Below are 23,931 nucleotides of genomic sequence, written 5' to 3'. Positions count from 1 at the left end.
AAAAGTTGAGGTTCAAAGAGTTGAGATAACATCTCCAAATTTACAAAGTTGGTTGAGTTAAAGGCCTGGGTTAGAACACAGATCTTCTGACTCCTAATCAGCTTACTCTTCGCTCAGTATTATTTGTTTACTACTAACTTTTTATAATATACCAATAACTGGCTAGTGTTTTTAATTACCCTTCTTATTCATGTTCAACTGGTTGACTTCTGTGTTACTCGTTTGATAAAAGGCCTCTAGTAAGAAAGAATGGTACCATATATTGATTTATATATGCACAACACAATAATTTATTCCTCTCTAAGATCACCTGTTCTTAAATTCAGAATAGAATTCCATATGGAGTAGAATCACAGTCTTCATGAGGTCATGACAAATTGCTTTTTCCTTCTACTGAGTGGACAATCCAGAGATCCTTGGTTAATCCTAACAACCTGTTTATTATAAAGACAGTAATTTTTGCCAGTATTTTATGTGTCCTCTTTGTGGCTATGTAAATTGAATTTTTAGACATAAAATGAGCAATTTATTCATTTTACCCACTATTTTTACATTTTTCTTAATCCTTAACTTCCTTACTAATCTTCTAAAGTCTTTAAAAATCAATACCTACTTATTAAAATGATATAGTCTAGCCAAGTATTTTCATGTATTAACTTTTGAAGTAATTTTTATTGGTCTATTTCTTACCCGTACTTAGCTCTTGCTTCTTAATTCATAGTTGACCTTCTTAAGGTGAAGGTTGAAATCCTCTGTTAGGTTTTTTTCATTTTAATTTTATAAGCCTAGTTAATAATTATTATCTTCTTTATTCAAGTCAAGAAATTTTGCTTATCCAAGTTTATTAGTGCATGGAATATATTTTTATTCCCTTACAATGATAGTAACTTTTAAATTTTGTTTCAAGTAAACTAAACTATATCTCTCAACTAACAGGTTGTTAAACTCAAGCAAATAGAACATACTTTGAATGAGAAAAGAATATTACAGGCAGTGAATTTTCCTTTCCTTGTTCGACTGGAGTATTCTTTTAAGGTGAGTTTTAGTATTATCTAAGTAACATATTTTCAATGAGATACATTTTTTGAAAGATGAAGCTATAATAGAATTCTAAATGAGATGATAAAAACAGAATATGAATGATCAATAAAAACTATCTTTAGATTTCATGTAATTTTATCCTATTAAGCTTGTAAATTTAAGTAATATTGGAAAAAGTTTTTGTCCTCCCTAGAGCAGTTTTTCAAGGTGACGTATAATTTTTCATGGGAAGGTAATACAAAAATAAAATATATTAGTGATCCAGAAGCCTAGTAATACCTTATTAAGCAATTCTTATACTTATGCAGATGATATACTAAACACACCTTCTACTCTTAAACCCTCTCTATCATGCTCTCACTATTTTATTTACTTAGTAATTTGTATTCTGTTCTCCACTTATGCAGAAGAATCTCTGCTCCATTGTTAAGTGTCTGCCACAGTCAGAAAGGTTTATTTAAATTTGAAGCTTTCAGCTCTTTGGAATGACACTTGGCACCTATGCACTATTGAATCATATGAAATATTTTAACTCTTTTATCCCTTTAGTCTTTAAATCAAATAAAGACCTATATATTTAAAATATTAAAACCATTAATCTCTCAGGCATAAAATATAATATTCTTATTAGCTTTTTAAAGCTGTTTTTTAACTTTGTTATTCTTTTGCACATACTATAGTGTTATGCCATTGCCTCAGTGTTTACTTGTTTAGAAAAAAATTTACCTAAAAGAACAGAAATAGCAAAAGTTCCAAACTAATTTGTTCAAGAATGTCCGGAAGGGGAGGGAGGAGGTTCCCGTGTTTGGAAAACTAGAACACTTTTTCATTTATTTTCTTGCCTCCAAATTTTATTAATGTATCAGATAGATTTTGATTTTGCCTTTTTCTAACTGAACATGGTGTAATCTTAAAAATTTTCACCTCAGTTTCATAATTTTGACTTACTTTCTTTCATTTGTTCACAGGATAATTCTAATTTATATATGGTTATGGAATATGTCCCTGGGGGTGAAATGTTTTCACATCTAAGAAGAATTGGAAGATTCAGGTAACTAATGCTTCTCCCTTCCTTAACTGTTTATATATTTGTGTTTATTTTAAACAAAAAATTTAAGCTAATACCAATGCCAAAAATTCATTTAATTAACTAGGCTTTTAGCTATGTGAAGCATTAGGTGGAGACATTAATGAGGCTATATCATACTTTAAAATTCAAATGAAGCACTGTGAGACCAATTTAAAATTCTACCATTGATAGATATTGTGAGATTATTTGAAGAGTTCCCAGGACAGGCAAAATTAATTTAAATACCAATACATATTGAACAAATAATATTAGGGATACATTGTAATATATAGTATGTTGTATTTGATATATAGTATATAAAATAAAATAATATAATTTGATAATAATATTGGAACAGAGGTTTGCATAGGGTGGACATGAAAAAGGTACACATATAAATAATAGTAGGTATCATGATGATGAGATTATGAAACTGCTTTTCACAAATTAAAGTTTTTGCTATGTTGAGTTTCTAAAATATATTAAGAGGCGTTTTTACCTTCTTAGGTTATCACTAATAAGATCTCAGTTATAAAATAGGTTACAGACTCTAATAGTTATCTGTGTGTGGTGGCTCGTAAACTGCCATTGTTTATTAATAATCCTTACTAGAATGAAGTTAAATCCAAATGCAGGTCCAGCTTCAGTCTGTAATAGACATTAAGTTAAACACAGGCAAGAGCTCAAGCAGGGCTGCTGATGATAATTAGATTCATTTTTAAAAAGATGGTAGATTTGGGTAATCACAAAATAGTATCAAATAATAGGCAATGTTATTTGACAATATTAGTTATTTGAGTTACCTGAGGCCTATACCAGAATTCATTTATTAGCATACAATGTCAATAATATGCATCAGGAAATGTGCTAATGCAAGTAATTAATAATCATTAATAATAATAATAATTCATTGATTTTCTTTTTCTACCTCTCTCCTACTACTTCTTGTCCAGTGTTGCCCTATGATTTTTCAATGTTTACACTGAAATACCACATCTAAATCTGTCCTTAAAAAGTATCCTACCATTTTCTTTGCTTTGCAGTTCCCCATTTTTCTTTAAAGTGCATAATAATATAGTGTATAATGTATAATAACATTTAGTAATATTTGAACCAGAGATTTGCATAAGGATGAAGATGAAAATGGAATATATAAAGAAATAATGGTGGTATCATATTGACTTAGTACTGTGGGGAAAGTAAATTGAAATAATTCACTTTGAGACACCATCTTTTCTTATTTTTCACGCATATTATATTTTTACTCTGAATGTTGTTTATTTCCACTGTAGAAACTTTGAGAGAGTAAGAATTTGAGTAGTTGTTTAGCCTGGCTTTAATCAGAATCAATGGTGTTGTTAAGATTCTCAACTTAAATAGAATATGTCTAAACTTAAACCTACCACAACTTTAAATCTTCCTATCTTTCTGCATTCCTTTAAATAGTAAGTAGAAATAGCTAATAATAAATTGCATTTAGAATATTTTGCTCTCACCTTTCAACAATTTGGTTATAGATCTATGTAATGTCTGTATTTCTTCAATTAAACATCAGTGTGTGGAAATGATGCTGAGTGTATCTTCTATTACAGATACATAGAGAAAATAGAAAGAAGCTTCTCAGGTCAAATGTTTCCAAGTTTAAGGTGACATGTTGCAATAACTGGGAATGTGTCTCTCAGTCTCTACTTAGAATGTTTCCCTCATTCTTTGTCATTTGACATAGGATATAGATTGTTATAGTGTTGGGATGGGGCTGAAACTAGAAGGATATTATAATATGTTGACCCCCAAAAGTATACATTTTTCATACTCATTCATTCAATAAATATTTACTGAGAACCTGATGTGAATTAGGCTGGGACTGGGAAACACAGTAACAATCAAAGGGAATAGCACATATGTAATCTTTTTTTGAAATTTCTATTTCTATTGAAATAGGTCTACAGATTAAATTCATGCCATCCATCTTGAGAGAAATCCTGTTAATAGTTAAGGTTGTTCATTAAAGACACGAATCCGACAGTTGTTACAATTTGTCAGGCAGATTAATAGAATTCAATGAATGTACTAGAAAATACATGATAAATTCAAATTAGAAAATTGGTACATCCTTTCTGATTTCAGCATGGAAAATATACTGATCTATCAAAATAACAATGATATACAGATGTAATCTATGATACAAGAACTGCGTATGTTTACACAAATACACAGATTACACATGTCTGTTATCTATAAACATGCATAATAGAAATTTAGAAATTCACATGACAAGATTGCATATATGGTTTCTAGATAGGATTATAGGTGTTCTTTATTCTTCCTCAATATTTTATGATAGTTTTATGATACTGTAAGTATATATAATTCTTGTAATAGAATCTATTAAATTGGTAAAATGGTATTAATCTTCAGATTAATTCAATTAAAGAACTCCTATGTAGTGGAATTCTTCAGGCACTTGAAATTAGTGAGGAAAGGAGATGGAATCTGTTAACCATAACAAGGGCTCTGGTAGACAATCCAGTTGGCACTTTTGATTTTCAATCATTCTCAAGGTCAGGGTAATTACATACATATAACTATCTTTTAATATGAGCAATAATAATTTACAACAAGATGACTGTTTTAAAGATATGTTTATCATCAATGTAAGTAAATATAAGATGCTGAGTAAATCTTATAAGTGAAGATTCACTTAACATCTTATATGTACAGGTACATAGAGAGAATATGTCCCCAAAATGTATCAAAGCATTATTTGAAGGCAGCTTAGAAATTTACTAAATATTTGGAAACTAACAAAATTCTTCACATACATTAAAAAGAAAAACAATGCTTTTTCCAAATACCTCTACCCCATGTTAATTTTTGTGTATAATCTGCTAACAAGTATTTGTTACCAATTTTTCAGAAAATCAATGTTTTGTTTCTTTCTAGTGAACCCCATGCACGGTTCTATGCAGCTCAGATAGTGCTAACATTTGAGTACCTCCATTCATTAGACCTCATCTACAGAGATCTAAAACCTGAAAATCTCTTAATTGACCACCAAGGTTATATCCAGGTATGATTTGATCGCATTATATTATATTGTATTTGGGACAATGCTAAGCAATAAATTTACATATTTAACAGCACTTATCAATACTGTATTTCCCCCCATGAAGGGAACAATTCATTCTTCCTAATATCTTAAATTGAGTTAACGGTCTGCTATTATTACAGTGAAGAAAAATCACATCTAGGGTGGAACGGGTTATATCTCTAATAATCTGTATCTGTGAGCTGAGCATAGGCTCCTGAATAAGGAAGTAATAACTAAATTTATGTGTATTTATTAGTACCAAGCCTATTCTAAGTGTTTTACATGTATAGGTTGAGCATCCCTCTAATCTGAAAAATCCAAAACTCAAAATGTTCCAATCCAAAACTTTTGAGTACTGACTGACACTACAAATAGAAAATGTCACTCACGTGATAAGTGCAGTCAAAATACAGGGGCACTAAAAATATGGTATAAAATTACCTTCAGGATGTGATTATAAAGTGTATATGAAACATAAATGATTTTTTTGTTTAGACTTGTATATCATAACTTTATATATATGAAAATATTCCAAACTCTGGAGAAATCCAAAATATGAAATACTTCCAGTCCCAAGCATTTGGATAAGGAATAGTCACCATAGTATCTCTTTCAATCATGATAACCCTATGAAGTGTAAATACTGTTATTATCCTCATTTTAAGGCTAACAAAACTAAGGCATAGCAAGGTCACACAGCCAGTAAATGGTAGAATCAGAATTTGAACCCAGGCAGTCTGGCCCCTGAGTCCGTGTTCTTTACCACTGCAGTGCAGCCACCATAGGTGCCCTGACTGCATGTATGTCTACCATCAGTAGAGTGGGAGCTTCCCTCTTTACACATTTGTCAGTAGATTCTTCTTATACTGCTTCCACATTGATGGTGCAATTAATGTCAGAGGACACACTGGACTTAAAACTATTATTTTTACCTTTTATTTTCACTTTTTTATTCCCTGGGTCTAGGATCTTATGATAATGACTAAAAAGCAATTTTTGTTCTTCTTCTTGTTCACTTGTTTCTTTGTTTTGAGAAGAAAAAGGGGTTTCCAATGTAGGTTGTTCTAACCTTTATCCACTAAAAAGTTGCCTTCATGAATTAGTCCCTATTACCTTGACTTAATTTTTTCCAACTTTTGCATGGTTTTAATGTTATTTTTTAAATTTTTTTCCATTATATGATCTGGATTTTTTGTTTATTTTATCGTTTTTACATTTACTTACTTGTGTATACATTGTTTGTGCCACCCCCCTTCCAGGCAGAACCTGTTTCTGCCCTCTTGTTTTCTGATTTTGTTGAAGAGAAAACATAGGAGATAATAAGAGAGACGTAGCGTTTTTGCTAGTTTGAGGTAAAGATAGCTATACAGAGAGATTCCTAGCAATGCTTCCATGCACTTGTGTATTGCAACCCACACTGGTTCATCTCTGCCAGACCTCTTCCTTACTTCCTGGTCCCATTTCCATAGTGGCCTCTGCCAGTTTAAGATTACTATATTCGCTCCTCGACAGTGAGCACATCAACCACATTCAAGTTTTAGGTTTCCTTCCCTTTCCCAATTCCTCCTGTGTGCATACTCCCCTGAGTGCGTGACGCATGGTTTTAGTTTTAATATTGAATTTTTAACTTTCAGTTTAGGCACAACAATTACATTTATTGTTGAGTGATAAATGTTTACAAGTATTTTTTTTCTCTTATAGGTCACAGACTTTGGGTTTGCCAAAAGAGTTAAAGGCAGAACTTGGACATTATGTGGCACTCCAGAGTATTTGGCTCCAGAAATAATCCTGAGCAAGGTATACTTATAATGTCAGTATGCAAATGTAGCAATATGAGGCACTCATACTATGGACCTCATACAATTTATTGACCTGAGTTTATACTTTTCATTTGAAGTAACTTACAAATTTTAACCTATTTTTACATGATTACTAAATAATAATTATCTAGAGTCTACCACTAATTCACTAACTTGTATCAATTTTAGCTCAGGTTCTGAAAGAAATAAGCAAGTAAATCTAACCTTTAGATCTGGGTTTTGAAGCCAAAACATAATCTTCATAATTATTCCTAGTAAGAAGAGAATGAGAAAGACTTACTTGTCTTTGGTTTCTCTGTGAGGCAAATCCAGAGATTATATGTACCAGTTGTCAATTCTTTTGTCTCAAATTTACCACCTAAATGAAAGGAATATATGAAAATTATTTTTAAGTTTCAGCTTAATAGTAATATAGCAACTAAATAGTTTTAGTTTCATTGAAAGCATTCTTCCTTTTCCAAATGGCCAAATGTAATGGGAGAAACTAACCATATTTAAAAGAATATTTTAACTTCTCTTTTCCTTTCCTTGCCATTCCTGAAAGTAGAAAGCTAGAAAGGGGAAACTAACAAAAACTGAGCACAAATTAGGAGCAAGAAAAGGGAAAGAAATAAGACACATGCCTTGATGGGCTACAAATTTATTGAAATTTGACTAACCTATGTAAGTGTTATAATAAAATAAAAATATTTCTTGTAACTTTCTCTTTACTATCTTTCATAATTTAAATGATATATGATTTTTTGTCTATAATCTAAGTATCATTGCTATAAACATTTCTTCTTCTTTAAATGTACTTAGCAGATAATGTGGTGACAAAATAAGCACATTTGTACTGGTGCGTCCATATTATAAGAGTAGCAGATAGGACACACAGAAAAATAGAAAGAAACAACCAAAAAATTCTGTAATCCCACCAACCAGAGGCAGGCTTTCTTTAAGAAAAAACATTTGTTCTATTTTTCTGTGTGTGTACTCTAGTTTAAGTTCATAGTGAAGTATGTATACTTTTTTTGTTTCTGGGTTTTTGTACTTGGATGATAACAAGCACACAAACACGATTCTGTTTTACTTTTTCTTTTTTTTGTTTTTTATGGTGCTACTGTTTATGTGCAAATATAAAGTAGCCATTCTTCTATTGTTGACTATTTAGATTTTTATTTCTTTTTTTTTAAACTTGTCTTCAGCAGTTTTTGTTCTTTTTTGTTCAGGGGAAGTTGGGAGGAGTAGTTGAGGTTTTTTTGCTATTAGAAATATTGTGATAATCATCTTTGTACAGAAAGCTTTTTCTGTTTCTTACATTACCTTTCCTTGGAATGGATTCCCAGAAGTGGGAATATTGAATCAAGGGGTATGAACATTTTTAAAGTTCTTGATACATATTACCAAATTACTTTCCAGAAAGACTGTATGTTTTACACTCCTACCAGTAGTGTATGATAGTACCTGCTTTATCACACCTTTCCAGAAATGGATATTCTCATTTTTAAAATATTTACTGATATAATAGTCAATAAATGATATCTTGTTGTTTAAATTTCCATGTTTTTATTTTTTTAGATTTTTTTCAAATGCTTAGTAGCCATTTAGTAGTTCTTTGTATGTGTACATGTCCTTTGCCTATTTTTAATTGTTTAGTGTTATTATTGATTTTTAAAATTCTCTATACCCAGGGTATTAAATTGTATATGACATATTTAATATAAACATTAGCACAGAATTTAAAACTAGAAATGAATGAGTGAAGCAAAGTTGGTGCCCATTTCTGTTAGTAAAATAAAATGCTATTCTTATTATATCAGTTCCCCTTTAAAAAATGTATAGAATCAGGAAATAGGAGAAGAAAATCTCTACATATGCTATTGTGTTTTAGCTAATAATTTGAAAGCTAAATCATTTGTAAAGCTAATATTTTGACAAAAGGGTGGAATGTGGGGAGTGTTTATGGGTAATGAGAGGGCACATTTGGGTACAGAACAAAAGGTCTGGGAAAATCAGACTTATTTCTCTCCATGATCAAGTATTTGTTTTTTTTTCCCATGATCTTTTGTGCCATACAGATCATAAGTTGATGAGAAACTTATATAGACATATTAATATAAACATGTTATTGTTATTATTATTTATTCTCTTACAAATGGTTCTAGATGGGAATTTTAGTAAGGTTAATATTACAAAAAATCCCAGTTACATATAACCTTTGAATTACATACATGGTTTGTAAAGCACTTTTTGTTCATGTTATTCCCTTTGATTTGATATACACCTCACAAAACCTTAGGAATTTGTTTTTGTTCCTACATACATTTTTGAGATTAGAAGTAGGTACAGTAGATAGCAAATGTAAAGTATACCTAAATATTTATGTTAATTGTATTCCACATAAAACTTCTAGCCTTCACAAGATACCCTGAAAAGGACATGAATATCCCTAGTATTCTCACCTTCCTAACTCCAAGAATGTAGAATATTTTGAAATCACCTCCATTATTTATTATTCCAATACTACTATTTTGTCTCAAAACTTTTGGCCTTTCTAGATATATTATTGAAAACCTGATCCTAAGATTTAAAAAAAGAGAGAGAGAGATTATGGACCTAGCATGGGCCTTACGAGGTAATTTGCTCTAAGCCCCTCTCTGTCATTGAGCAGCAATAAATTATCACAGTAAAAGAGATTTCATTGTCAATAATGTTCTTAATGATTTTAGGAAGAATGTTTAATAAACCCTTCCAATGCACAATTCCAATATCTGGAAAGTCTCTCATTCACTTAATTTTAAATCTGACCTGATCCATTTGACTCTTTTTTTTTTTTTTTTTGAGACATGGGATTTGAACTCAGGGCCTAATCTTGAGCCACTCCACTAACCCTTTTTGTGATGGGTTTTTTTTCTAGATAGCATCTCATGAGCTATTTGCCCAGGCTGGCTTCCAACTATGATCCTCCTGATCTCTGCCTCCTGAGTAGCTAGGATTATAAGTGTGAGCCACTGGCGCTTGGCTTGCTCATTTTTTAAATTCTATGCATAGCTGTTAGCAATTGTTTAAATTTTTTTTTCAAATGCTTCCAGATCATTTTGAAATTTCTTATGATTCATTTTCCCCTGAGCAACTTAAGTAATAATTGACATTGGTGTTGGTTTCTCTCAGGGCTACAATAAGGCAGTGGACTGGTGGGCGTTAGGAGTGCTGATCTATGAAATGGCAGCTGGCTACCCCCCGTTCTTTGCAGACCAACCGATCCAGATTTATGAAAAGATAGTTTCTGGGAAGGTATGCAATACGTTTTATTATTCCTGTCTTATTCATTATTTTACATATGAACTTTAAGGCTTATAGACTGGAACCATATATTATCAGAGTATTATTCTAAATTGGGAAAATAAGACATACACAATGTTGCTTCTCTCATCAGAAAAAAGAGCAGTTGTACAAACAAAGTAGCAAAATAAGACTATTTCTATCTTCTATTTTAGAGTTTTTATTGCTTACAAAGTCATAATTCTCAGTATTTCTTTAAGTAAATAAAAATTAGTAGTTTATCTACTTGAAGTTTTAGGAGCTGTTTTTATATGCCCTTTTTCAATACAGAATTCTTGTTTGAATTATGACATGAATAATTTTGAATTTCTACAAAATTAGAAGTAACTGTAAAATTAATAAGCCTTTTTAAGATGAGAATTCACATAATCAATTTTATAGAATTGTTCATGTTGATTTTGATTATAATTGCCATTGATTTTTAGGAAATATAGAAATAACATCAATTTTTCTTGTACATGAGTAGATTTAGTATGTCATAATATTTCATATTTTATTAATTACTATATAAACCTTCTTTTTCATTTATTATCTCTAATTTTGCTTCCAAAGGTATTTTGCTTGGGGGTCAATCACTCACCTTATTGTGTACTTGAAATCTTTTTTGAAAGTACCACTGTCAGTTTCAATAGAGATGAGCCTGATTCTTCCTACCACATAACAAAGGAAGAGCATCCTTTTAAACATTCCCAGAGGAGGCATTCTACACATTACTGGTGGAGCATATGAGAAGGGATACTTGCCCTTCTTTCTATATGACCATGAAGTAGAGCATCAGTTTTCATATCACATTACCCTAAGATGTGGGATATAGACTCTTTGTATTTTATGACCTTCTTACGCAGAGATAAGCTTATCAACCTGGAAGTCTTTCTTTATATCTCAGACACAAGCTCTTTCAGTGTAAAACTGACCTCAGTATCCATGAATGTAAAATTTACAGTTACTCACAAGGTACCTTGAATGTGCCTAATTAATAATAAATCTTTTTGCCAAGATCCAAATTTAATCCATGGATGCTGTACAGCTAGGCTGTAGGGAAAAGACACTTACCAATAGAATGTGTCCATCCAACCAGTTGGAATCCACGTGGCAACATAGGAATGTTGTTCCATTTCTCACAGTGCATATGCAGTCTATAGGGTCACAAGATTTTTCCTCATATTTTGCTGTATTTTATGGGGAAAGTTTGGTCACAAACTTTCAGTTTGGTCAGTATTCACAAATTAGAGAGCTAACTAAAGACCTTATACCTCAACTATGTCACAGGTTAAAAAATAAATGCCTCTTATAGATAAATTAGATAGGTGTTGAAAGATTTCTACTGGTAAGACAATATGGAAAGATAATACAGTATTTATTGTAAGTAAGTATCAGTTGTAGTCCTTAATAACATTTGTAGATCTCTGGGCTTCAAATTTCTTGTCCTTTTAATTGTTTTTCTCTAACAAAATAAAGTCACAGTGAAAAAAAAAAGCCTTTTGATATGCACAAAATAAAACATTGAGAAAAATTAATGGACACGGCAGTGATGTAGTTTTTTAAGAATTTGAGAAGTGAATATTTAAAGGTCATATGAAGGATTATGAGAGAACTAAAATGTATTAAAATTATAAATGAGAGAAGGATATTTAATACAAATTCTAAGAATGTAAGAATTATAGTAATAGTTTCAAATACTTTAATTAAGGGTAATTACAAAGTTTCTGAATTTTTACTATATTGCTTTTATTTATACCTGTTCATAAAAGAAATCAAATTTTCTGACAAAGATGCTGTCATAACTGAGTTTAGATTTACTTAGAAAATTGCTTTATCAATATGAATAGCCTCAGTTTGAGAACCATTCTACATTAGGCAAAAATTTTTCAGCTGCTTATGAATATATTTTCATTTCCTGTCAAATTTTAGTATTTTATATCCAGTAATCTGCACATGCTCTAAAACAACAGCAATTTAAACTGTGGTCACCTTGTTAGATGAGTAACAACATAAAACTTTGTCATACCATGAAATGAACATTTTCCCTTCATTTATTTAGAAATGTGACAGGGTGTTTGGAATACTTTTGTTTTTAACTACAGGTGCCCAGATTATCTCTTCCTGTTTTAGATACAGTTATTTCCACCCTTGTTCCCTGTATTCAGCTAAAGCAGAGCTCATGACAGTGGAACACTGCCATTGAGTGACCTCTAGTGTCTGTATCATGTGAGATAGGTCACATTCACCATTTCCCAATAAAACTACCTGTTTCAGCACCCAAATCCAAGCTAAAATGGGTCTCTGTACACATTGCAACACTCTCTGTTTAATAGTTAAAAACCAAATTGGAAACTAACTAGTTTTTAATTGTCTATAATTGTTCAAATCATTAAAATCCAATTTTGGTCTTATATTTGTAGAGCCTATATTTGTAATTTTGATGGTTTTAATGATATATCATTTAAGGATATACTTTTCATTCAGAACCACTTTTATTATAAAGCATGTTATTTTATACAATTTTTATTGATTGTATTTTCTGTTCTGAAGCCATCTTATAAAAATTATTAGTATCAATGATTTATCAAAGTTAAATTTATGAAGTGATTAATTCACAAAAATACATATATTTAAACATTACATTGTTACTTTCTTTATTACAATATTTTAACTCAAGCTGGTATTTTTAAATGCACAGAAAGATGATCAATCAGCTTGTTAGATTCTCTCCTACACATATTTTGCTTTTAAAAAAATAGAGGAGGTGGAATTTAAATGTCAAATTATTCATGTAATATTAAGGCTCAGGTTTAGAAATGCACAGTTGACAGGAAAGATTTATGATCCTGAATTAACTATGCCTCATCCAGGCAGTGCATATGCTGAGTTTCTGTATATAATCTTTAAATTTTATGCTTCGGTGCCATAGTCAATGACAAGAATCAGTTATGGTTTCTACAGCAACTCTGAGTACATTATCCATGGGAATATAAAAGTTACTATTGTGTTTAAAAAAGGATACTTGCAAATAAAGTAATCAAGTAACAGCTGTTGTGGAGGTCATAATTACAGAGTCTTTGGCTTACATAATTTAAAAAAAATTCTTAGTTTCATTATATACAATGAAAATATTGTTCCACTTTTAATGAACACCAAGAATGTACAAGGAGACACTGCACAAAGTACAGGGACATAAGTATATACTGAATGATCAAAGAATTGGTTAATGTTTCCTAAAGAGAAGTCAACACTCACATGAAGAGTAATTGGTTTGCAGCCGAATGCTGCTCCCTTCTGTGTCAGGTCTGAAAGCTCACCTCCAGGTTCACTGATTCACTGGTAGGACCCACATCACACACGGTATTCATAGCTAAGGTGTTCACAGTGGAAGAATACAGAGCAAATTCAGCAAAGCCCAGAAATAATCAGGCACACACTTTCAAGTGCCTTCCCCAGTAGGGCCATGGGAAGCTCTTAACATCTCCTCTTCCTCTTAACTTGTGAAATGGTATACATCCTCTTTCGAACACATACCAAAGTCCCAGATTCCCAGAATGAAAGCAGGTATTCAATATAAACCATATTGTTTGTCCTAATAATCGAGGACCCATACTTGTCCTTAAGGAAAAATTTCATGCAGTGTAGCAACTGGTACCATTCAAGTTCCCAGATACCTGCCATGGGCCAAACTTATAAGCTGGTCTTTCTAAGGGTGGCAGTCTCAGACTCTCCTGTTAGCGCTTTGCTGCACACATTCTACTTCCTAAATAAATAACAAAACCTTTTTCTAAGATGCTATCGTTAATGCGTTTTTAGGAAATGTCATTTTCTGTTTGGCTATGGCTATAGTTTAAAGAGAGAAGTCATTTTCATGAGATATAAGTATAGTTCTACTATTTGCATAAAACCCAGGTCATTTTTTAACATTCTGCTGTGGTCATTTAAAATCCGTATTAATACCTGCTTTGATACAGCCCTTTACTTTTGAGTCTGATGGGCTGAAGATTGCAGTACTGGCTCCTTGTTTTTTGGTGGGAGGGGATGAAGATGGGGTGAATAATAGCCCTGCAACCACTTAGATTTGTTACATCTGTCACAGTTTCTGCAGAGGTAAGAGGATAGATTAAAGATACCACAGACATGGCACTAATATGAATAACTATTTGTAGTGTCTCAGCTCTTTCTTTTTATTTGTAGAATGCAGGCTGGTTAACGTTGCCCTGAGTCTGGTAAGACAGTATGGATCTGGGCATCATGTCTGCAGAAAGCTGTTACGCCTTGTGGAAAACTGACTGATGTATATGATCATTTTTGACAGATTCTTAGAACTTCTGTACCTAATTAAGGGAGATAATTTCTTAAAATTTATCTCAGTATGCTCATAGCCAGAAGCTAATAGATTATTGCTGTTGGTTGTATGCAAACACTTTTGAGTCATTTAAGGCTAGTAATTTTATCCTGATGCATGAGAGATAATGTTACTAAGTTCAGTAGTCTTTCCCCTGCCAATAATTGCAGAATAGCAGTGAGATTTTTCCCTTCCATCAGCCAGAGATCAACTTCATCATTTCTGTAATTAAACTCAGTGTAGACTTATTTTATGACTAAAAACAAAACAAAAAAAAATCAATGAAACCATTAAGGAATTTAATTCATGGGTTCCCTAACAACGTGAACTGATTTGCTTTTTGAATGTAACTTTCTTTTAAATTTATAGAAAACAATAGTCATTCCTAAAACTGAAATGTACAAGACTTTATAATTTGTTCTAAAAACAGAACAAATATTCTGCTCATTTTGCTCGATTCAGAGTAAGTTTCATAGTTCAACATATTACATAATGTAATTTGACACTAATTTATCAGCTATATTCACAATTCTGTCCTTATAAAATAAGGTTATGGTCATCCATCTTATCCCTTATCTATCAAATTTAAGGACTTAAGCAAAGATGAAAGTATTCATTCAATAAATTAACAGGTGTAACATACACCAAGAAGAAAGGAGATACTTCTTATATATTCCAAGTGATACTTCTAAAGCAGACTATCCTTAGGTATTTTGGAAATATTAACATAGACTATAGGCTTGTTGTCTCACAAATTTCTTCTTTGATTCAAACCTTCAGCTTCAGATGATTAAAATAGTATTTTAATGGGAAGGTTGAAAATGTATTGAATTAGTACCTAAATGATATTAGGCATAATAATGCAAGCCAGTTTCATAGATGTTACATAATTTCTTTTCATACCTGCCAGATAAAATATACTGTCATCATTTCAGAGATGAGGAAATAGACTCAGAAAGGTAAAAGGGCTTTACTTAGATCCCAGATCATGTGTGTAATTGGAGTTGAGACTGAAATCCAGGAATTCTTTCAACTAAATAGGAACAAGTTTGGCCATCATGATAGTCAGTGTATGACTACCTGGGAGGCTGAGGCAGAGGATTAGTTTAGCCCAAGAGTCCAAGGCCAGCCTAGGCAATATAGCAAGTCCCTGTCTCTTTTTTTTTTTTTTAAAGAAAAAAAGGAAAGAAATGAAAAGTAAATAGCTTGATACCATTTTTGAGGTACAAAAATATTCAATTTATTTAGTTTAGCTCTTTCATCCTGTGTATAGGTAAACCAAAATTGAGAATTGCTCATTAAAAAAAAAAGTTGTTTGTAGCAAAGCAAGAAATCAAATCTAGTTTCAGGGGCTCCTTCATTATACTTTCACTTGGCTTCAGTGACTTTATAATTTGGATTATTTCTGAAAGTTACATATCTTTCCTTCTCCATCTCATTGTTTTGTTACTCTTCTCTATATTAGTGGTCTCTTCCAGCTTCAGATTTGTAAATGTCAGCTGACAGTTTCTAAATTCATTTTCCACTTCACAGCTGACTACTATGTTTGGTTTCCTACTTGAGATCTCCACTCAGTTGTCTAATGAATGTGTTAAATATAGCAGCTCTGAAACTGACAGATATTTTATTCCCCTACAAATCTGTTTCTTCTGCAACCTTCATAATCTCAGACCATAGCAACTCTATTCTTTTAGTTGCTCAAACCAAAATGTCTTGGAGTCCTCACCCACATCTAATCCACAGAGAAATCATGTGGACTCTACCTTTAGAATATGTACAGAACTCAGCCACTTTTTACTGTCTCCACTGCTTCTACTCTCATCTGAGGCCCTAAGTGGTTCTTTAAAAATGTTAAATCAGACTATTACTCCTTTTAAAACCTTGCAGTGAGGGGGTAGGCATGCATCTAGGTGGTAGAGAAGCACATGTGTAATGTGCTCAGGTCGCTTACAAAGCTACATTTTGTGGGAACTGATATACCTGTTGTTATTGATCATCTGTACTTCTCACTAGAATGAAAACACCATGAAGGCAGAAATCTTCATCTTATTGTTTACTAATATATCCCAAGCACATCACTGTCTAGCACATAGTATGTGTTCAGTCAATATTGAATTTGAATTCATATTCATTAAATATTTATTAAGGTTAGCATATATGCCAGACCAGTTCTCCATGCTGGGTACAACAAATCAGTTGTAGTTTCTACCTCCCTAAAGTAGACTTCATCTTTGGTGTTCTACCATAGAGCTACTGATTCAGTAGGTCTTCTACAGATTCTAAACATCACAGAAAATTCTGATATACATCACCTAATGAGAGCTTGTTCCACATATCTACACCTCACTAGAAAAACAGGTTTAGTCTCATTACATCAATATGTTTGGAAAGTCAGCATAATTTCTGATGGTTGGAAAAGAATCCTAAGCAGGAAGTAAAATTAAAGAAAATGGAACAAAAAAAGCACTCTGTTTTTTTGCTAATTCCAATTAAGAAGTGTAAGTTGCATTGCAGAAACACCTTATGAAGAAACACCTTTTCCCTATCAAATGATGCCGGTTTCCCATAACCCTATCTCTCAGACCTAGTAGCCTAATTGGCTTAGATTGTCTTTCTTATTTCTATATCTGGCTCTTTACCATTATTTTAATATTATTAGCTCTATCTCAGACTGCCAGAACGCTCATAAATGTACGAGGATTAAGTTATTTTCCCAACAATTCTGAGTTGATAGCCTCACTGGAGCTTGGCTTTCTTATCTGTATACGGTTTGGACTAAATTAAACTAAGGTCCCTGCAGTTATTTCTGTGCTTCTGATTTCTCTTTCTGAAGTACTCATAACAGACAATAATGATGAAAACAATACCCTTCTTGTAGAGTTTTGAAGGAAAACTTGTCATTCCTCCTGCCATAAAAATTGTTGGTTTTCTAGGTTAATGTGCTACAAATAAAGGTCTTATATTTAAAATATAATTTTGTTTAGGTTATTCTATGTTGTTTTTTTTGCTAATTACAATTATATGACTTGATACCACTCTTTAGAAAGTTCAGTCAACAAAAATTACATTTTAAATTACATTTCAGAACTTTCATAAAAATATTTTCACAATGATTCTTATTTCTCTCCAATTACACTTTAAGATATGAGAAATTAACTTGGACTAGTATGAAAGTGTGCACTGCCTATCAAAATCTCTGGAGAAGAGGATGTTATATGGCACTAAAGAGGCCAATTCTATAATTCAAAAAGTTTCCTAAATGAACCTGAAATCAGCCATCACAAGCCACCATTTCTCACTTGAGAATCACTGTGCTGAAAACTAAACAAACAGCTCCACACATACACATTCACCACATTGACTACTCAAGAACATCACTTTTATGCATTCCAGAGCACTTATTATGTAGGTGCTTATATTCTTCATGCATTGCATTGCAATTTCTATGTCGTGCATTCCTGTCTATAGTTCTGAATATCAGGAACAGTTCGTATAAATTCTACTCTAAGCAAGACAAATCTACTTCATATAAGTTGTTTCTTTGGAATCTAAACAAAGTTTAGATGTACCACAGGAAAGTTCTGAGCTAATATAATCACTAGAAAAATGTTACTTTTGTAATAGATAGATGGTCCTTTAATACTCCTTATTTTGTAGCCATCCTAGCTAGAAAAATTGAGGAAAAGTGTTGAAATAAACATATTTTGTTCGTTTTTTGAAGTTGAAGATTTCAGTCTTTTAAAAGCTTCCTGATAATGACTATTTTTGGGTTTTTGAGTCATGGAAGGACAGCATAATTAGAAGTACACGTTGCTGGAGTCTGGGTACCTGTTTAGAATTACAGGTCTACCACATATTAGCTCTGTAATCGTAGACAAATTATTTAATCACTGTAGTTCTCATTTGCTTCACTCATACATATAAAGTAGGTACAATACTCATACCTGAGCCACAGCCATCTGCATTTTTCATTTTCTTGTCTCCCAGTTTATTCTGATAATTTTATACTGTTTTGTGATAACAGAATTAAGCACATCTACTAACAAATGAAAAATAGCTTCCTATGCAATGAAAGGTTGTGTGGTTTTGACAATCATTTTTAGACTCCCTGTTTTGATAGATTTCTTTTCAAAATGTGCCTATTGATTTCTTTCACTTGCTTCTTTCTCTGTTTGTAAGTTTAATTTGTATATCTCTGAGACAGGTTTATAATGAGATCCAAGGAGATCTCTCTTGAAGATGGGTGAACCTTCTGAAATTCTTTGAAAAGTTCTGTGTATAGACGCATTTAATTTTTGGAGCTGGTCTATATCCTTAAAGATAGTTCATGACTAAAACAAGGCCCAAAGAGAGCATCCAAATAATTCTCATTCTTTAAGACCATTATGGGGAGTGTAATGTATAGTTAAAAGTATTAGAAGGTCATCACTAAGTATTTGGTTTATATAATGACCTGTCACCTGAATGAAAAACTTTTATGAAAGCAGAACAGAAACACCATGTGAGTCTTGGAATGTGTGTTTCACCACATGCTGTGTTTGTGCAGGTCCGATTCCCATCCCACTTCAGTTCTGATCTCAAGGACCTTCTAAGGAACCTGCTCCAGGTGGATTTGACAAAGCGATTTGGGAATCTAAAGAATGGTGTGAGCGATATAAAAACTCATAAGTGGTTTGCCACAACAGATTGGATTGCTATTTACCAGAGGAAGGTGAGTGTCTCCTTTCTTTTTAATTTACAGGCTTTTTAAAAATTGGGGTTGAAATTATATGTAATAGAAATATTTTTAACTTACTACATGGTTTTTTTTATTATTTTACCTTTTAAACTAATTGTATGCTGGATCTAAATTAAAGTACCTAATAGCCCACACCTTGAAAATGAGTTTTCTGTTAGATGAAAGAGAAAAACCTATATTCTTGACCATTAATCTGAAGTATTTTCCCTGTTAAATTTTTTCCTATCCATGCACTTTACTCTTCACAATACTGTGAAAATTAGATATTAGACATTATCCTAAGGGTTTGCATTTCTAAACTGGTATAAGGCCACATTAGGAAGGCAATACAGAAACAAATACACTCTCCTATCCAGAATTGGCACACAGCCAGATATAATGTTTAATTGCTTTAATTTCTGGAGGCATTTTCAGTCTTCATTTTGACCTCTCTGTGGGCATTTGTCAGGGTTCCAAATTTTTCATGTAGTGTTTCTCAGAAAAAGACCATGCCTTTGCCAGTTTTTCCTTTGTTCTAAAGGAATGATTTTTGCCATTTGTGCACCTGCCATATTCTTATTTATCCTTTAAGAGCCAAGTTAAATATTACCTCTTCTGTGATATTTTCTCTAAAATGTGTTCAGTGATATTTTATATCCTCATTATTATTGTAAAATATTTCATTGGAAATAGGGACTTTATCACTCATTTTCATATTCCCATCATCTGACAAAAGGGCTTGATACATGGTCTCTACATGTTTGCCTGACTACTTACTGAGCATTGTTCTTTCTTTAGATACAGCTTTGCATTATCGATTTGAAAACCAGTTTGAACATTAATAAGGGAAATAGGAGTACTGGGGCTTGAACTCAGGGCTTACACCTTGAGCCATTCCACCAGCCCTTTTTTGTGATGCATTTTTTTTTTGAGATAGGCCTTGTGAACTATTTGCTTGGGATGCCTTCAAACCTTTGATCCTCCTAATCTCTGCCTTCTGAGTAGCTAGGATTATAGGTGTGAGCCACCAGCACCCAGCTTGAAATAGTATTATTAATGGTTTTGTGAAAGATCAAAACAAATTATCTGAATTGCTGCATTTTAATCTTGTAGCAATTATTTATTCATATATTTCTCCAAGCAGTTGTTGGATGCCTGCATTTATGCCTATGTTGGTACTGAGACTGCACTGACACCATGTGAAGCTTACAGTTTCAGGGAGGGAGGAATCAATTAAGTGATTATATAAATAAACATAAAGGGAATACAGAAAGAATAACTTTGTACCTGAGGTTTTTAGATGTTGTTTGTCTGCTTGCTTGCTTGCTTGCTTGCTTGCTAAAGGAATTCTTATATGATAGAAATGCAAGCAACTTGAAGGTTCAAATGTAAATATAACCAAGTTAATCTCTAGCACCAGTATATCACCATGATAAAACAGAGGAAAACCCATAGCTGGAGAGTAGCATATTGAAAAGAGATTATTTTTCTTATTACCCAAGTCAGCATCAGAATAGCTGTTGTCATAGCAGATGTTAATTAATAATAGTTATCACTTCACCTTTGTAATAAATTGGAAAAGATTTTACTGTACTAAATTACTACCTTCCTTTTGCTTCTTAAATGCTGAGTTAAAAATAACTGTCATAAAGTGTCTTCACTTTATGATACTCAATGTTTTTTCATAAAACCAAAACTTCTAATACTTTAGAAACTTGTGATGCACCCTGTGCAGCCACAGGTGAATTTCATTAGGGAAAAAAAATTAATGCTCCATTTCATAGTAAAAGCCATTTTTCTAATTCATAATTTTTTAAAGATTATAAATACAAGGCAGTAAAAGAATTAAAAACTCTAAAAAATATGGCAAGACCAAAACAAAGTGAAGGCAGTTTAACTCTCTCTCACGGGAGGGTCTAGAAGTTTCTGATACATAGTTGTTAGCATCATTGTCTCAAACAGATCTGTCATGTGGCAAGGAAGGAGGTTCATCATGATTTAAAATAGATTTAAGATCTCATAAAAAGTATTTCATATTTTTATATTTTTTGTTAATTTTCTATCACCATTACAACACTTTGTAATTAACAAAAGGAACTCTGTGAATTCTCATTCTGTTCTTCCAAACAGTACTGGGAAATAGGTGGTACCATTTTCCTCATTTTACTAATCAGGAAATCAGCTGTGATAGATTAATTAATTTAAACATAATCTTACAGTTGCTACATAACATCTATATTTTCTCCCACTTAACTCTCATTTCCAACCCCAGGATCACATTCCCTCTTAAAATTGTCTTTAACATTATCATTGAAATGAAGCCCCAAACCACTGAACAACTCACTGTTTCATAAGATTTTCATAGATTTTATATACCGTCTGTTTTATGTGTGTGTGTGTGTGTGTGTGTGTGTGTGTGTGGTACTGGGGTTTGAATTCAGGGCTTCACATTTGCTAGTCAGGCACTCTACCACTGAAGCCAGTTGGCCAGCCCTTTTGCTCTAGTTATTTTTGAGATATAGTCTTGCATCATCCTCAGCCAGCCTGGGCCCACAATCCTCCTATTTATGTTTCCTGCAAAGCTGGGATGGGATGACAGGTGCATGCCACCGCACCCAGCTTTTTTCTGTGAGATGGAATCTTGTGAACTTTTTGCCCATATTGACCACTGGCACCCAGCTTTCTTCTGTTTAACTTTTAACTTTGAGCATTTGTGAGAGAGGAAGACTCTCTCCAAAGTCAGCAAAGAAAGAATATGAACTCTGGGATTAGGAAGACATTGATCTGAATCCCAGATCAACCAATCATTGTAGTATGGTCTTGAACACACTATCTAACTTTTACAAATACCAACTTTTAGAATGATTAAAATTTGTGTTAAGACAGAGAATGCAAAAGGAATGAGTTTGATGGGAAAGATTAGATAAAGTGATCCAGGCTCCATTTTCCTTTCTTGTGGAGGTATGTTTCATATGATTATAATCAGGTAATTTGTGAAGTAAGTATGTTTGTAATCATGAGAGTCCCTCTTTTCACATTAGTCATGTGTCTTTCCACTCTTTTTCTATGTTTCCCATCACTGCAGTCTATGCCATGACTTCCTTTACCACCTACCATCTTCTTCCTGCAACCTGCAGCATAATGGCTGCTCACTACACAGTTCCATTGGGGTGACTTGCTCCCATGTTACACAATCATTTTAAAAGAGCCTGCTCACCCTCAGTGTGTCTGTCTGACCTGTAGTTTCTTCTAGTGCTTTTTGCAATCTACTTTCTTTTTCATTGTTTGAAGTAATTAGTCAACTGTCCCCCTAGCATTTATTGAATAATCCTTATCTGGCCCCTTGTTATTTGTAAATTATTCTATATGTTCATCTGTTTCTGAACTTTATTTTTTATGAGTTCTTTTTGTTGATTCTTGTATATTACAGCATTTTATATGACTTCTTCATGTGCTTTAATATTACATGGGCTAGTTCCTCCATCCCTGTTCCAAATTCCCTGTTTCCCTGCCACATGACCATTATTTTAGAGCCAAATAGTTATAAGTATAGATAAATATTATAGTTCCTAGAAATCATCGTTATCTCCTGTATTTCCCTCCTTTTTAAAAATTAGACTTGTCAATGATTTCTCTATTTTATAGATCTTTCTAAAAATTTATATTGTACTGAGGGTTCTAATTAAAATTACAATGAAGTTGCATATTAATTAGGAAAAGCCTTTATCTTGAGAATTTGCCATAATGAACATATTGCTTCCACATTTATTCAGATATTCTGGCATTCAATAAAGTTTTAAAGAGTCTCCCATACAGATCCAGTTTTTTTATTTGGTATATTAGGAGTTTACTGCCTGGGATAAATCAAGCCCCTCTTGAAAACATGAATTCTAAATAAGCAGTAGTGTCAGTTTTATCCATCTTAAAAATATTTATGAGAAATTCAACATATGATGTGGAAAGATTAATAAATGTTTGCTGAATAACAGCAGAAATTTTTATTTATAAATATGAAAAGATTTAAAATACCTTATGTCTTTAAAATACTTATAAAATCAATAAACCATAAACAAATCTTAGAAATATACCTAAGTATTATATTAACTAATGATAAATAAAGCAATAAAGATAACAAAGAGTAATAATTATAAATATATATGGATGATATTTTATAGGAAAATACAAATTTCTAAAATTGACTCAAGAAGAGTCGGTAGATTTTTTGTTAAAATTTATAAGGAATAGATAGTGTTTATGAGCAAACAGCCAACTGTATCTAGCAGAAAGAAAGAAAAAAACAGGAGAAACAAATATCCTGAAGAACAAACTATAGTCATTCCCTAGAGATGGTTGCTCCAGAGGTTTGATTCTAAATTGCTGTCTGGCTAGAACAAGGCAACTGTCTGCTCCACTCATTGTTCTGTGGAGTGCATGATATAGGAGCCAGCATTTTGATGCCGATAATTAATTATCCTAGAATTTTCTTTAGTATTTTATTGGCTTGTTGCATTTCTTAAATGATGTCTAGATTATTAGCAA

The 23,931-nt window shown here is 32.4% G+C and overlaps 1 protein-coding gene across 6 annotated transcripts in view; it reads left to right on the top strand.

Annotated features, from left to right (window-relative positions):
• Window positions 1–23,931, top strand: part of Prkacb (protein kinase cAMP-activated catalytic subunit beta) — a 117,384-nt gene that overhangs the window by 90,132 nt on the left and 3,321 nt on the right. For all 6 annotated transcript variants that reach the window (XM_074079602.1, XM_074079601.1, XM_074079605.1 and 3 more), the window contains 6 exons: window positions 937–1,035; window positions 2,010–2,092; window positions 5,054–5,180; window positions 6,903–6,998; window positions 10,175–10,297; window positions 19,222–19,386. In XM_074079602.1, coding sequence (XP_073935703.1) covers window positions 937–1,035; window positions 2,010–2,092; window positions 5,054–5,180; window positions 6,903–6,998; window positions 10,175–10,297; window positions 19,222–19,386 — 693 coding nt within the window. The remainder of the gene's footprint in view (window positions 1–936; window positions 1,036–2,009; window positions 2,093–5,053; window positions 5,181–6,902; window positions 6,999–10,174; window positions 10,298–19,221; window positions 19,387–23,931) is intronic.

The sequence above is a fragment of the Castor canadensis genome, chromosome 7 (genome assembly GCF_047511655.1).
Source record: "Castor canadensis chromosome 7, mCasCan1.hap1v2, whole genome shotgun sequence".
NCBI classification, from domain to species: Eukaryota; Metazoa; Chordata; class Mammalia; order Rodentia; family Castoridae; genus Castor; species Castor canadensis.
The sequence above is the reverse complement of the archived record's forward strand: the minus strand, read 5'-3'. Positions and strand labels throughout refer to the sequence as shown.